The 16,782-nt window shown below is 40.1% G+C and overlaps 1 protein-coding gene across 2 annotated transcripts in view; it reads left to right on the top strand.

Annotated features, from left to right (window-relative positions):
- MME (membrane metalloendopeptidase) overlaps positions 1-16,782 on the top strand; it is a 111,152-nt gene that overhangs the window by 22,377 nt on the left and 71,993 nt on the right. For both annotated transcript variants that reach the window (XM_089509009.1, XM_089509010.1), the window contains exon 3: positions 2,416-2,451. In XM_089509009.1, the coding sequence (XP_089365135.1) occupies positions 2,416-2,451 (36 nt within the window). The remainder of the gene's footprint in view (positions 1-2,415; positions 2,452-16,782) is intronic.

The following is a 16,782-nucleotide window of genomic DNA, read 5'->3' as shown; positions in this document are numbered from 1 at the left end:
GAATGATGCAAATTAACAGATTTAAAAATGACATTAAAATTTATATGATTCATGAAACTGAAGCAATTTTACCTAGTTATTTCCCCTTTCATCACTATATAAACAATTCCTTTTTTCTAGGTTCTATTCACTTTTCAGCCTTTAAGACATAAGGCAATGTTATGTGAACATCAGAATCCCTTCAGGTTTCAATGTTCTGTCTTGAGTCCTTGCAGACAGAAGTTAGATTTCTTTCCCCTCAAACAAAATAATTTTACCATTTCCCACAACTTCAACATTTCTTAGTAATATGAATCATTCTTAGTTACACAGTGGAGAGAGGAGGAGTTCCATTTTATATCATCAGAACAGTGTTCAAGAAAGAGATATTCACCTAAAACATTTCAGTTCTCTTTTCTCTGTAAATTTGTTGTCCTAGTGCAATATAGACCCAAATGTTTTCTCTCACCAGCCCAAAAGATGCAGCCACAAAAGCTCAGCAGTTACAAATTCATGCCAAATCACATTTTTTCCTACTTATCCGGAACATCCTTGACCCACTTCCGTAGAGAAGTTTTTGGTATAATCTTCCCTTATGACTAAACAAATCTGAAGAATGAAGAAACAGTTCTAAAAGCATGTCCATGTACACACAGAGCCCCAAAAGGATGTATTTTGTGTTATTCCTTGTGTGAAAGGGCTGTGAGTAAAATATCCAATCACATCGCTCAATAAAAAGTAAGAATTTATCTTACTTCTCTGGAATCTCTTCCCCTAGCAACTCAATGCACTCCCTTCTCTGAACTGTGTATCTAAATTCATCTACACAAGTCTTTGTCTATGGTCCTCCTGGGGTTATATGCTAGTATGGTGGTTCCCAAACTTTGGTCCTCCAGATGTTTTGAACTTCAGCTCCCATAATTCTCGACTGTTTTCTAAGCTGGCTAGGGGGCTAATGGGAGTTGAAGTCCAAAACACCTAGAGGATCAAGTTTGAGCAATTGCTACACCTAATTACTTTTTACAACATTTGGTAAGGAGGCCCACAGTACCTCCATAAGCAGTGTTTTTTGCCAGGCTGAACTATGGTTGCTGGACAATATGTGGGCACAGCTCCATCCCCAGTACAAGTGGTCACTGATTATCTACATAGGTGCACCAGGTGAGTTCCCACACATCACTTCTAGCTGGCTGTTTTCACCTTTCCACAACTTTACACATATATTCCAGTTTATGTGCCACCAGCTTCAACAAGGATGTCGGCCTCTGTCTTGGAATACATTAAAAAGAACCATTGGAACTTTGTCCGGCCTGCTAGTAGCAAGAAATCCTACTCTCCATATACTTATTTGTATAGCATATGGTCTGAAACTTTTCCAATTTCTTTTGGCCCTGTAACATGCAAGCTTTTCACTTGCTTCCACTTTCTCAGCTCGCTTCTGATATGTACCAATTCTAGGGGATTGAGCTAGGGATATAAAGATGATTTCTTATTTTTCCCTCTCCCCAAAGGTGTGTCTCACCAATTATAGTGAATGTTTTCATCTCCTGTGCAAGAATTAAATGAGAAGCAGTTTTTTTCATCTATTTCCTTACAATTTGCACAAGAATGCACTGTCCAGAACAAGTCCCACCCACTCCCCGAAGGACAAAAGCCTGATTGCTGAAGTATCCTAAGAGAGTAAAGATAGTAGGCAGATATGTTTTCTTCTATGAAAAGAGAGAGAGAGCGCGAGCACATAGCAGAGGCCAGGGAAAAATGGGGAGTGGTCAGCTCCAGGTTAGAAGGGCAGTGATTTGAATAAGCCTAGTTGAAGATAATGCAATATGTCCATAATGCTTTGAGATTGGTGGCAGGCAGAGGAAGCAAGCAGAGATGAAAAGTCAAGGTCCTAAACAGCAGAAAACAAGCTTGCACTTTATTCAATAAGACATCCTTTCAACTATTTAAACATATCTATCATGACACCTCTTAACCCTATCTCCTCCAGTCTAAACATGCCCAGCACCCTAAGCCACTCCAAACCATGCCCTATGTGAAACCATGCCCTCACAAGAATAAGTGCAGGACTGCTGCATCTTCCAACAAAAACTAGTACTCAGGGTGGATTTCATGGCATCTTCCACAGAGATGACCATGAGATCCATGATTTTAATATGTTAATGTTGGACTACTTTTAATCTGTATTAAATTTCCTACCATTTGTCTTCAATGAATTACCCTTGGTTCATACACTATAAGGTGATGATGGTGGGACTTTTTCCAGTTAACTTCCTCTAAGCATCCATAACTGAATATACTTTTGCATGTACATTTATGCAATATTAAGTTACCTGTGTTACCAGAAATGCTCAGAATTTATAGACACAATATGTTGCTTTATCTGAACAATACTTAACAATATAAATATGTAATATATAGTAATCTCTTTTTCAGATGGTGTTTGTAAAACATCTGACTGCATAAAATCAGGTAAGACTTTATACAGTTTTTGGTTTACTCTGAGATATATTGATATGGGTTTCTGTGTGTGATACACCTCAAAGACCCAAGCACATCCACAAGAGGGCTTTTGAGTTTGTGATCTTGTATACTGTAATATTTTTCTCCATTTCACCAGTTCCATTCCACTTGGTAAACTATGTGCAGAAAGGAGATTGTAGACAATGAAATTTGAGCATCTGATCAGTTGCCTCCTTATAATGCTGGGTTTATTTCCTACAAGTCAAAGTTTTTCATTTAAAAAAACCTAATAGTAGAATCTCAGCTTTATTAGATACTTGTTATTGGTTGAGATTTTATAGTCTTAACATTCTGTTTCTTCAAATACAAGAGCCTTGTCATGAGATATTAACAAATTTCCCACAAACAGTCTGGCACAACCCATGAAATACATCTGTAAAACACCTAATGTTATAGGAAGTGGCATTGGTGATTCTTTGGGGCCATTTCCATTTGCATTTAAATCGCTTTGTGAGTTGCATTGACACCAGGTCTCTGAATTGATTCAGTCCGATGCATAGTTCCCACTATGGAAGCGTATGATTTCATTATTCCATGAATTTGTGTCTTTTTGAAACGATTGTCATTCCCACTTGATTTGTGCTGCTGTCTATCAAATTGCATCATCGGTGGGGAGGAGGAGGTCTCTGTGGCACTTATGGGTGCCTCCCGAGGAGGTAGTGCTGTGCCTCTCCTCCTCCTTGGTGAACAGCAGGAGCAGGCCCAGCAATGACAGGCGTCCTCCTCTTCCTCCTGCTCCTTCGCTGCCACCCAGCCGTTCTCAACAAGAGGAAGACCGATGCATATCCAAAGAAGGGGGAGCCTTGTCTTCCATGTCAGTGAGGACATTGGGTCACCCTGGTTACAGGAATGGACCCAAGTTAAAAAGTTTGGGGCTCCATCCCCTCCACACACCTGTCAGTGTTTTCCCCCACTCTCATAACCATCATTTAAATGGAAAGACTGGAGAAATGGCTCCAGGTCAGGGTGACCAGAGATTGTCCTCCTTTCCCAGAGCACGTCATCCATTTGAACCTTCTGTCAGGAATTACAAAGGGGCCTCCATTTGGAGCAGGACAAAGAAGCATGAATTGACATTTATATATGAACGCTTTTAGCACCAGAGCCCTTGCACTCACATTTAAGGCTGCCATCGCATGAAGTCACTGGGAGCCCAATGGCAAGGGATTTGGGCCACTGTTTAGAATAGAATACTGTTTAGAATAGGACTAAGCAGCCCTAAGCAGAGCTTGAGAAAATCACTTTTCTGGATATCAGTCCTCCAGGATCCCTGAGCCAGTATTATCAGATACATGACCTGATCCTGAAGTAGTAGGATGGAGATGAAAGGGGAAATAGTTCACCCATGATTTTTAAAGTTGTGAAAAGTGCTTTCTCTTTTGGTGATTTGTCAAGGAGGAGACTTTCAGCAAAAGTTGGCAAAAACATTTTGCTATTGTACAGCAGCAGCTGTCATTCTGAATGGGTGGCAGAAGTGACAGAATATTTATCGCCTTTGCCAAAGCAACCAGGAGAGCAGTCACTGTCTTTCCAGAAGGGACAGGTGAGGACACTGCTCCAGTGTGGCAAGAAAGGACAGGGCAGAGCTTAGGAAGTTCCTTTTTTAAAAGTAATTTGTTCTTGTTCTACATTGAGTGTTGGATCCATTGCCATTAACTCAGTTGCTTTGACAACAGAAATAGGTTTCCTCTTCACCCCCCTTTCAAGGCAACATCAGTGGATTTGTTTTCTCTCAGTGGTGTCAAAAATCTGCTATGTCTGCTTGGTGTCATGTCCATTACATTGGTCCCTGGTGGGTTGGGATCAAATAAAAAGAAAGTAGAAAGAAAAGGGAGCCAAAGCAACACTGAGGATTACAAACTGATATGAAAGAATTCAGCCTGGCAAAAGGATAGAAAGTTTTTTGAGAACTCTCAACCCATATAAGAAAGAAAACATTCTCCCAGAAAAGGTTGATATGTGGACTGTTTGTTATTTGTTATAAGGTTTATTATCTACTTTTTATGAAAAACTCACACGCCAGATTATAAAACTTAAAATCACAAGCACCACAAAACAATAATAAAAACAACATTAAAACTGTAATAAAATCAAACCCATTTTAAATCAGACTAGTCATTTGTTCTAACACTAGTTCTGGCTGCTTAGATGTTTTCTCCCATCAGTCTCATAATGGGCATTTTAAAATTTGCATAAACAACTTTAAATTCTTCTATGAGATATGACAGGTTTTCTTTCACCTGTGCAATCAAATCATTTCTGCTGTGCTCTGTTTCTTTCACTGATTGACAGAGAGAAGGGGGGGAAGCACACCAGGACAGTGCACAAAAGCTTTTGAGACAGTTAAAAGTGAATGATAGAGTTGTCAAAATTCATGGCATGGTATCAACTGCAGGAAGATTGGCAGAAGAGATTTTCTGCATCCTAATGTATATGAGGCTACTTTTCTCTCCACTTTTATACTGAATAGAAGTTTTCTATCCGTAATTGGTCTGCTGGAGCAAAACCAACTGCTGGTGATAGTGAATTTTAATCCGGCTGAACAGAGGCAGCACCAAAGGTAGATCTTGAAGGTCACAGGTTAAAGGATCAGCTACCTGATTTCCACGAGTCAATGGGATTCCCATGATGCTTTTAAAAATACAGTGAGCCCTCCCTCGTTTGTGGGTTTAACATTTGCAAATTTGAATATTCCCGAGTTTGTCCAGAGTGGGCATGAAGAAGGGACAAAAGCAAAGTAAACGGAGAGAAAGTGATGTCTTTCCCTTCATGTGCACCCTGGCCCTGGGAGAAAGAGGGAGGGAGGATGGGTGGGCAGGTAGAGAAAGAGACAAGGAGAGAGGGAGGGGGGCAGAGGAAGAGGCAGTGAAAGCTAGTGGGCACAGAGAAAGAGACAGCAAGGGAGAGTGGGTGGGCAAAGGAAGAGGCAGGGAAGCCTAACAGGCACAGAAAAAGAGACACTGAGGGAGGAGCAAAGGAAGAGGCAGGGATAGTGAGCGAACCACCTGGGATCTGGGACCACACCTCATCTCTTCTCAATATCCTCAAGAGAGTACTACTGAGGAATGGGAGTACCATGGATATTTCACTTTCACAGGGATGCTATGCCCCAACCTCCCCCACCAATGAATGTGGAGGGCCAACTGTATATATTTAGAATCACAGAGTTGGAAGAGACCTCAGGGGCCATCCAAGCCCCTGCCATGCAGGAATACACAATCAAATCACCCTTGACAGATGGCCATGTACCCTGTCTAAAGAAAGAGACTCCACTACACTCCAAGGGAATGTGTTCCACTGTCAAATAGCTCTTACTGAGTTATTCAACTATTTATTATTTTACTTTTCAGAATAGGTAATTTATCTCACGAAGAGGGCTACTATTCAGTGTAAATGATGAAGGCTGTAGACAATTTTAACAGAACAGTGCTGTAACACCTCTGTTCAGACATCAATATCATTAAGTTCAATACCATACCATACCATACCATACCATACCCTTTATTAGGCATCTCAATAAAAAAAATCATACAAGTTAAAATTTTAAACTAAAATTATTAACATAAATACTATAAAATTCCGTCCGTATAACATGTAATTCTATGGATTACAGTTGTTCAATTTATACCAAATTTTTGTTGCCTCCATTAGAAAATTTGCCATCACTCGTGTAATCTGCTCATTACAATCCTCCAATAAATGCACTAAAGTTATATCCATTACACAGAAGTTCATTTCCATTAGTTTCTTTATCAAATTCTTTCTCGGTTTTTGATATAATGGGCAGTTCAGTGGAATGGAGTACTTTCAGATATGAGTGTACAACAAAGATGGGGAACCTTCAGTCTAGGGCCATTTCACACTACACAGTTATAGTGCCACGATTCCACTTTAGAACAGTTTCCACAGTTAACTGCTATGATTCCCTCCTATGAAATCCTGAAATTTGCAGTTTAGGGGGAGCATTTAGAATTCTGTGCCAGAGAGCTCCAGTCATTCAGAAACTACAGATAGGATGCTGTGATGGCTTATTGGGCTATAATTTTGTGGTGTGAAAGGTCCTTTGGAGTCTGGATATGGACTATGGTGATCCTTCCCCACAACAGGAGGGGGCGGTGTGGACTGGACATCAATTGTTGGGCATTGTAAGAGCTGGCAATTCAGTCAGTGGGTTCTCATTACAAACTGGGAAACTCTGGGTGGGATAAGCCAGCTTTTCTCCTCTATCTGCTCCTGGCCTCTGTTTGACTGAAGAGGGCTGGATAACTGTTCACCTGAACATAGTTACAAAGCACCTGTGAGAACTCTAACAAGGTAATGCTTTTGCTCATGAGAGACTTGTAACTGCATTCAGCTGAACATAGGCCTGTTACAGACTGCCAAAATAAAGCTGCTTCAGGTCTCTTTGGAGGTATTAAATGATGCATGCACCCTAAGAATCCGGAAGCTGCACTCCAGTGTTTAGGAATGGAGTGTGGCTTTGGCGCGACCTCCAGACTCTTAGGACCCATGCATCATTTAAATAGCATACCTCCAAAGAGACCTGAAGCAGCTTTATTTTGGCAGTCTGTAACAGGCCATAGTTACAGAGTCCACATCAGATTTTCATGTTCAGTGTACACAGGCCTAGTTTGTTTTAGTGTGATGCTTATGTATCATCTCTGTCCCCATACACAGATTTAGACCAACATGTGTTCAGACACATGCCTGAACAGGACTTCTGTCTTCATCCAAACCTTAATCCTACAACTCTCATCCTCACGCTCACATCATTTCTGTATCTCCACTTTCTCTCAGCCAGTCACCAAGCATATGCAGTGTATTTCAACATCCTACTCTTGTCACTCAGTCTTCACACAGTCTCCTAACTTTACTTGCCATCTAACATAGTATAGTGTAATTATAGAAATCCAAATTATTTGCGCAGGTTATGTAATGTCATGTCTTTGTACTCTGTCCTTGGTTCTGTCTGGTGCCCTCATCTCACCCAGCTCTGAAATGCAGCCCCTGAAACCATTCCCAAATTGGAATTTGGCCCCTGGAATGAAAAAGGTTCTCTATTCCTGCTGTAAAGGGGTGGGGTATATATTATTTATAGTGGTTTAATCACCTCCTGTGGATTTCAAAAATATATTTTGCATTACTGAAAGATTAGTACTCTCTGATATTGAAGAAAGTGCTCATGGAAAGTGTTTATGAAATGAAAGCATTTACTGACTACTCTGTACTGATCGTAGCTGGCAGTGATAATCTGGACAGTTATAGCACTTTTATGTCATGGATTCCATACTCCTAAAATCACTGCAACTGAAACCATTTACAATGAGTTGATTTTAATCATTTTCAAAAATCATAGCTGGGGGGGGGGGGGGGGTAAATCCAGCCATGGCAATAACACAAAATGTTCAGACTGTGGTCCATGCTCTGTCTTTCTGCAACTGTGGAGATTTAACTTAGAGAAAAATGCAAACTTACTTTGCAGAAAAGCTCATTGAAAGTTGTTGAGCTGAGGATGTGAGTGAGTGTTAAGATCGTCATCTTTCCATCTAATGGCAAACTTGGGTAGTTGAGTACCGATAAGTCTGGAAAAGAAAGGGATGGTTTTTAAATACTTTGGAATGCTTGAGGTAAGAAGAAATAAATATATTTGTATATTTTTAAAAAAACAGTAGAAAACCAAAATGATCTGACAAAAACATGTGAATTGCTATGATTTATAGAACACTGATGGCAATGGAGCCTGAAAAGATGTTTAAAAATTTAAACCCCAGGGTGTAACCCACTTGATTTTCTGGAAATGTAATTTCTAAACTTATACTAATTGGCAAAGACGGGAAGTCCTGCCCGTTTAGTCATTGAGCTGGCCAGTCATAGCTGTGCTAAAATCCTGGATTTCTTCATTTCCTCCACCCCATGGGGATACCTCAGTTCTGCGGGTGGGGAGAAGGGGGACAAGGTTGCACTGCTGTGCATATTTCTGAATAACAACCATTGAACATGGTAGGATCTTCTTCTGAATAAATGTGCATAGCACAAGAATGGGAATAGAAGAACCAGATGTTAGGCAGACTGTAAGACACTAGGAGTTATGTCTATGGTCTGAAAGCAATGGTGTCAGGCAAGTCATGTATTATAGAGTGTCGTTTTAAAGGGGGGCAAGCTAAGAGGGAAAAGTGTTTTTTTTTCAACCTCTAACATCTTTCTGTTTGTAATGGGGGTGGGTGGTGGTGGAGGGAGCATTGAAATAGCCTGTGGGTGAAAGGAAGTTTTAAAAACTCAGTGTTCCTTTCTGCACCTTATATAGGAATGTTTCTAGAGGGAGGAAAGGAAAAAAACAACCTCCCCCCCTTATAGCACCCAGATTTACATCCTCTCCTCCTTTCTATACATAGTACATAGCTATAAAATGCCCAGATTTGGGGCAGCAGGCATCTAGCATTACAAGTGTATCTTTTATGGATTCCTAAAAGGTATCCCTCCTTCAGGCTCTTCTTCCAACTATCTGGAGTTCTGCACAGACCTTGAAAACATCCCCAAATTGCCCAACCTGTATTGACCGATGAGTTTGGGAATTCTAGTTCAAAAAGTCCAAGCAATGTAGCAAGAGTTGTGGAATCAACATGAATGACAGTGACAAGATTTCCAGATTTTCCGATTTTGCAAAAGAGGGAGTGGATGTTGCTGAGTGTTTCCATGCACACTTTTCATAACTAGATGAAGCTGCTAAGGCTCAAAGCAACATTGAGGACACATTTCTCAAGAGGGGGAAAAAACCCACCCAAAAACAGGCAGAGCAATTAAACCCTGGATGATTATTATATTTGTGGCTGTCATTCTTGTAATCAGAGGTCTTGGGCAAAGACACAGGAATTGTGTAATTTTTTACTATTTTAAAATAAGCTTAAAACAGATGTTGTAGAAGGCTCAAAGAATGTTGTTCAGTGCAGAGCAATCGGAAAATGAGAGAGAATTGAAAGTTGCCAAGAACACTATCTAAAAACATGAAAGATAGTAGGGGCAGAAGAACTGGAAGTACTGTAGGCTAACCACTAAGGCACTTCCAAAAAGAAAAAAACCCACACAAGACGATGCTTTGCACAAAGTGCGTTTATGCTGCATTTTATGTTTAGATGCACATTTAGAAATAATGATTATAATTAAACTAGTGTGCATTTCATCTCAGCAGAGAAGACTTTGGACAAGTGACCACAGGTTACTTATCCATGGGTTATATCAAAATCCATAATTTTGGCCTCCAAATCTGCCCTCAACCTATACATGAGGTCGACTTATAGTCAAATATATATGGTAAATGTTGCAGAGGACCAATGGAGAGGGAGCAAATGGTCCTTCCTGGATCAGTGATGGGGAAAGTCCGCTTCCAGAGATATCCTTGCAAAGAGGTGGTAGATAGTTCCACCATCACTGTTCCACACATAGTGTTCCTATGTCACTCCAAAGACAAGACTATGTTAGGCCCCAGATCTCCAGCTACATAAGCTTCCTTTTCCCCTAGATATGATTCTCAACATCCTAAATTACACCAGTGCTGGAGCTGGCATAGTTTACACCCTCTCTCCTTTGACTTGGAGAGAGAAAATGTTTTGGTTTGGTTTGTTTCAATAATTAAGTCAAAAGGCAAGAAGAAATTATCCCCATCTTCCACTTTGCAGCAAGGTTTGGGATCTGGTGGTAGATCTACAAGATATTCCACCCACACCACCCAAATATGGTTGTTTTCAAATTCTACATTATTGCTTTTTTAAAATCTCCAGTTGCTATCTGGGCTTTCTGTAGCTATATTTTCATACATTACATGAAACTGGCCTCACCGCCCACTCCCATTCTAGATCTTAAAAGCTTTTTCTCTGACTTCTTTCTTCTTGACCAGTTTGTCACCTTTGACATGGCCCAAAATGTCATCCTTTAACTCCCATCCTTTCTGTGCCAGCTGGAACAAATAGTATTCGGAACAGATTGAGATTGTTACAGAAACTAAAGGGGAGAGGGAATCTCTCCCACCTGCCTTAAAATGCCACCCTCAGCATGTCTGTTGTGGTTTCACAGAACAATGTCTTGACAACCTTAACAGTCATGTTTATAAGCCATCTGTTTGCAGCTGTCTCATATTCATGACACCATCACAGAGCACCATAATTCTTAAAACAGCACAAGTCTTTGTAATTTGGATGAAACAGAAGATCTTGTCCATCATGTGGATGCAAGATAACACTGAAATGGCTCAATCCATGAAAACCTCAAAATATCTAGTTTGGAAAGACTGTTCAGCAGTGGTTCATTTTCTGTAACAGATTCTGTAGGGATATTTGCTTCTTATTCTCAACAATTAAGAGAGTGACTGATATAGATATAGCTGGCTGTGATCTAGTCATCATATTATGTAGCAATGTTATGCTTTGTGATTTGTTTTTTCTAGTTTTACTTTTTACTTTATTTTACTATTGCCCTGTTTCTCAACACTCAGATTTGTTAAAAGGTAAACAAAAATACTGATTTTCCTTTGTCTCTTTCCAATATAACAAGCGAGCCAAACCATAATACAAACTGTCCCTGATCTGTTCTAGTTATTTTTAACAGATTATATTCTCTCTTAACTCTTGAGAATGATATCTTGGACCCAATTATTCACAATGTTTATATATTATCATACAATGAGCCTTTACAATTTAGGCTGCAATCCTATATGCAAGCATCTGAAGGGCGGTTCCATTGGGATTAATGGAATTGCTTTAGAACAGACAAGTGTAGGATTGCACTGTTGAAAAATTAGCCATATGCAAGAAAAATTGCTAAATACTTACTTATTTAATAGAGAATAATGTATCTTTTAATAGGCTAAATCCAACTGACAGATTGGATATGATTTAGTACTGATATTAATATAATTGATATCATCCTGCTTTTTTCCCAGTCTAGCATTGATTCAATTCAGTCAAAGATGATGTAGTTGAAAAGCTACTATTTCAAGTGAATTACTACCTCTTCAGTTCTTCTTTTCTAAATCATGCCCAAATTAAATTGTTAAATTTACATTAAATTAACCTACTTTGTCTGCTAACCAAAAAACAAAACAATCCTATGCCCTGTTAGAAAATGGAAGCAAAGACTGGCTATTATAATCTACGTGTGGGTACCAGCAGAAGATTCTGCCATTATGGCTACCTGGCCATTGATGCCTGACAGTAGTGAAGTCAAGAACAACATCAGCCAACCATTGCTGTAGTTAATCCCATTGTGAGGAAATGGAGGAAAGATATGCACACCACTTTCCATCCTACCCCACACAAGCTGATGGGATTCAGAAATGCCAGCAATTGAGACCATCCTCTTCCTCCCCAGCCCCAGAAATATTGCTCTGTAAGAGTGAATACAGAGTTAAATGTGTTAATTCACAACTGTTTCAAAAGGATTAATATGAGAATTCCTGAGAAGTGGCATATATTATTTTATTTCATCTTTCTTTTCTTTTTTATATTATTTATTTTGCTGTTTAAAATATTTTTCCAATATCAGTGAAATTATGTATGACTGGATGTGTCACTTCAGTGGATAAAGGATTAACTGCTAGGCAAATATATATGGAAATACATCACATCTTGTCATTTCATTGGAAACAAGCAGAGCTGGGACAGATTAACAGTGCACAATTTGTTGTTGTTGTTGTGTGCTTCAAGTCATTTCTGACTTATGAAGAACTTATCACGGAGTTTTCTTGGCAAAATTTTCAGAAGAGGTCCTCTGAATCTGAGAGCATGCAGCTTGGCCAAGGTCACTCAGTGGGGTTTATGGCTGAGCGGAGAATCAAACCCTGGTCTCCAGAATCATAGTGCAGCACTCAGATCACTATGCCTAACTACTGTCATAACTTCCACAATGGAATCCTGGGATTTGTAGGGACTGGAGTGCTCTGGTTGAGATATCTAAATGACCCACCCTACAGGGTAAATGCCAGTATTCTGTGGGATGTTGCCATGATAGTTAAAGCGGGATGGACACCAGTACTAAATCTATTCCAAATCTTGCTTCAGTTTGCCATGTGTGGGATAAGTTTGTTCACAGTTACCTATGAGCACTGTGTCTCTCTTTCTATATGAAAAGATTGGTGTTATTTTACAGTACAGTAAGTTTAAATTGCTTCCAGCCCACAGCTATTGCAACATTCAAAAGAATAAAGAATGCTATCCTGAAATACAAACTCCACAATGTTTACTTTCGGGGGGGGGGGGGGAGCCAAATGGTTAAAACTTTTTTTAATGAACAACATATCAGCCAAATATACAACCTCAGACCAGATGTCTACCAGATGTATGTATGGAATTGTCACCTGAGCAATTAACTGTCAAATCTAAAATAGTTTTTGCTTGGAATTTCAAGGCTGCCAAGGCTTAAGGGGGACATGGAAAGTGTGCAGCTCTCAAGATGTTGGACTGCAACTCCCATCAGTCCTAACTACTAGCAAGGCAGTAGTTTTGGCATATGCAAGGCCACGTGTTCTCTCTCCATGATTGAAAGGAAACTGTGATCCATAGAAACCTCTGTACCAAATATTTATTTATTTTATTTTATTTAGGTATTTATACCCCGCCCTTCAGCCCTAATGGCTCTCAGGGCGGCTAATAGTAGTTTACCTGTTCTGAACCCAGGTCCCTTTCACATTATAGAATTATAGCACTATGATTCCACTTTAACTAGAGTAGTTCCCTCCTGTGAATCCTGGGATTTGCAGTTTATGGCCTGTTACAGACTGCCAAAATAAAGCTGCTTCGGGTCTCTTTGGAGGTATGCTGTTTAAATGATGCATGGGTCCTACGAGTCCGGAGGTCGTACCAAAGCCACACTCCATTCCTAAGCACTGGAGTGCAGCTTTGGTGAAGCTTCTGGATTCTTAGGATGCATGCATCATTTAAACAGCATACCTCCAAAGAGACCTGAAGCAGCTTTATTTTGGCAGTCTGTAACAGGCCTATGAATAGTTATCCAGAAGCCCCACAGTTTCATAGGATACAACCATGGCAGTTAAAGTGAAATCATAGTACTATAATTGTGCAGTGTGAAGGGCACCAGAAATGGACTATAATCAGGCTAAAACAGCACCAAGGATCATAGGAAAGAACAGGCACAGTCCTTTAACTCAGAGGTCCTTCCACATTCTCACTTGGCCTTGTCTTTGAAAGAGAAACAAATAACAAATGTTGTGGTACTATGACTGATTAAAAAGGGAATAATGAAGTCCAGAGATCTGAAGAATCCATCAAAGAGGTTATGTATGTATATATCTACTTGTGTACAAAAAGATAGAAATAAATATTCACATATGCATATGATTGGGTGGAGAATTTTCAAGCATCTGCTGAATATCTCTTGCAGCTAGCTAGGTCTGGATGTTTCTTTCCATGGTGGCAGTAATCCATCTTCCAGGGCACTCTATGATGTTTATCACACTATGCTCTTAAAGAGGTACTATTCCAGTGTGACTCCTCTAGCTGCCTCCTGTTGCATGCTGGGATTGGCAGTTTTAAGGAGGGGTATTTAGAATTCTCAGGCAGAGAAGTTCAGCTCCTTAAAACTGCCAATCCCAGCATGCAACAGGAGGCTGCTAGAGGAGTCACACTGGAATAGTAGCTCTTTAAGATCATAGTGTGATAAACATCGTAGAGTTATAGACAGCCAAAGCATAGAATACTTGCCCCAGAGTGGTGAATTTTGGTGAATTTCTTACTGTGAACAGAACATGTATTGTTCCCTTTCTCACTAGGACAGGGGCATAGAAAGTGCACTTTGGGGTCTCTAAGCCCTTTTTAGTGGCCCAAGGTGACTCCAGGATCTTCTCTCTATACCCTTCCTCATTTTTTTTAAAAAAACCTGCCCCAAATCTATCCAAACACAGCAGTTTTACTTCCTGTGCTTTTCCCACTCCTTTAAAAACGAACAGTGAAGAAATGGCTAAAGCTATCACCTCCAGTTTTGGCATGGCGGCAGAACACAAGTCACAAGGCATCTAGGAGAGAAAAATAGCCCCCACTTTGGTGCAGTTTCCCATCTGGGCATTAGTTGCTGAGGCTCAGAAATAGAAATTTGCAAGAAGCCCTGTTACTTAGGAAAATTATAGTGAGGAGCCAAGAAATAACATGGGTTGTACCGTAGCCTAATACTGAAGATGACAAAAGCCAAGTCTAAACATGGGGACAAAATTGAATTCTCCCAGAATCTGTGCCAATTGGGACACATGGTACATGGCATTTTCCCCGAATCTGGCATGATCAGGACACCAGCCCAACCAGCACCAAATTCCGAGTAAAAATGTTTTAATGCAGATTTTTAAAACTCTCAGTTTTCTGCGGATTCTACGGGAAACTGTAATATTTCCTACATATGTCCAATAGATTTGTGCTGCATTTGGAGGGCAGATATGACAGATCAGAGGTGCCATCTTTTTCAGTAAGCTCGTGCTTTTGCTGACTTGCCCACAGTTCCAAGACAAATTACTGCCAGCTGCCATTTACCCTCCCTGCCCAGAATGACATTGAAATAATTTTCTTTTCTTGTTTCTGAGGTGAATGGCACCTCATTTTGACCTCAAAGCACTCTGCCAAAAGCAGCAGTGGAGGAGGAGAAAATGGAGAAAGTGTAGTTCTGGGGGTGGTGGAAGGTAAATAGCAACCAACAGCAATCTGTTGTGGGAAAGACAGCAGCAGCAGAAGCTAACTGCAGACCACAGCAATATATATAGTGTAGACAACTGCTGTGGATTAAACAGGTGCAGAGTGGCTCTGAGGCAGGTACGAGGCAGAAAGGATGGGGAGTCTATCTGCATTTCTCCCCTAACTATAGACTTGCTCCACATCTCTGTCTGCTCTTGGATTTATTAACTGTACTTCATGGAGCCATTGTGGGAGGAAAATTGTGATAGATTTGAATAGCTGGTATGCATTGTATAAGATTCTGCCTTATTAGCCCTGTAGGCTGTGACACCTCAGCTATGTAGAGGTATAGGCCTACTTCCAGCATAATTCCTAACATCTGAATTTGAACCTCCCTCTCCCAGCTTCAGAGTTAACCACTCAAAAATGCTGTCATTCCAAGTTAACGCTGCCTTTCTGTTACAAAATCTAAGAAGATCACAATCCCTGGTGGGGAAAATGCCAGACAGACATTTCAGTCAGGTGTTTTAATTTTATTATATGCCAGTTCTACAGATGTTCTACTCAGATAATTTTTTTAAAAAAAATCCACTTTCAGAGAGAAAATTGCATTATAATTTAAGTCCTTTTCGATTCATTTTCTTAGTGAAAGAATACTGTATAGTCAACTATAATTTTTAAAGAGCATGGCCATTCAAAAGGAAGATCCTCATCTTGACAATTTGGAAGTGGGCAACAAGATTAATAAATTACTTTCAGTTAGGTAACACCCAGAGTTGCAAGTTTTATATGTATGGGCAGGTTTTTTTCCTGATAGTATGCTAGAATTTTCCTAATGTTTTATTATATGCTACTCCCAGGGGCCTAAATACCCTAATGGCACCAGATCCCATCTGATTGTGAAAGCTAAGCAAGATCAACCATGGTTAGTACTTCCATGAAAGACTGCCAATAAATACCAGGCGTTGTAGACTATATTTCAGAGGAATGAACTGAGAAAACCACCTCTGAATATTCTTTGCCTAAGAGAACCATATGAACTTCATGAGGTCACCATAAGTCAACAGGCAACTTGAAGGCACACACACACACAGCTCCCAAGACAGAAAACAAATCTGTAGAACAATTAACACAATAAAATCATAAAATGTCTTATTAAAAACAGAAGCACATGAAAAACAGCTGGTGAATGGAGCAAACACATAGCAGCATAGTGAAACCCATGGAAAGGCTTCAGATTCTGTCAGCAGGTTTCAGATGAAAAAATCTTCATGTAATTGCCCTCAAAATCTATTTGGAGGATTAGAAACACACAGAGACACATGGAGCAAATTGTCAGATGGCATGGATACATGCAGGAAGAAAAGATGGGGAGAAATTCCCACAAGCTAACAGACATCTATTGTAATTTGAACTCCCCTAACAGGCAGGATTCTGCCCTATGTGATCACCCAGTTTCAGTGACCTGAGAAAATAACAGGGTCTTGTGCTCTCCACATAATCCATAAAACTGCCATTGACTAATGAGCTCATTGTCTTCCCCCTTCAAACCTGGAGGGTATTGCAAAGAAAGGGTGCAACTAGTGAGAAAAGTGTTACCATCATTACTCTTTCACCT

The sequence above is a fragment of the Sceloporus occidentalis genome, unplaced genomic scaffold, assembly GCF_023333645.1.
Source record: "Sceloporus occidentalis isolate IW3139 unplaced genomic scaffold, rSceOcc1.0.p SCAF_2, whole genome shotgun sequence".
Classification (NCBI taxonomy): Eukaryota; Metazoa; Chordata; class Lepidosauria; order Squamata; family Phrynosomatidae; genus Sceloporus; species Sceloporus occidentalis.
The sequence above is the reverse complement of the archived record's forward strand: the minus strand, read 5'-3'. Positions and strand labels throughout refer to the sequence as shown.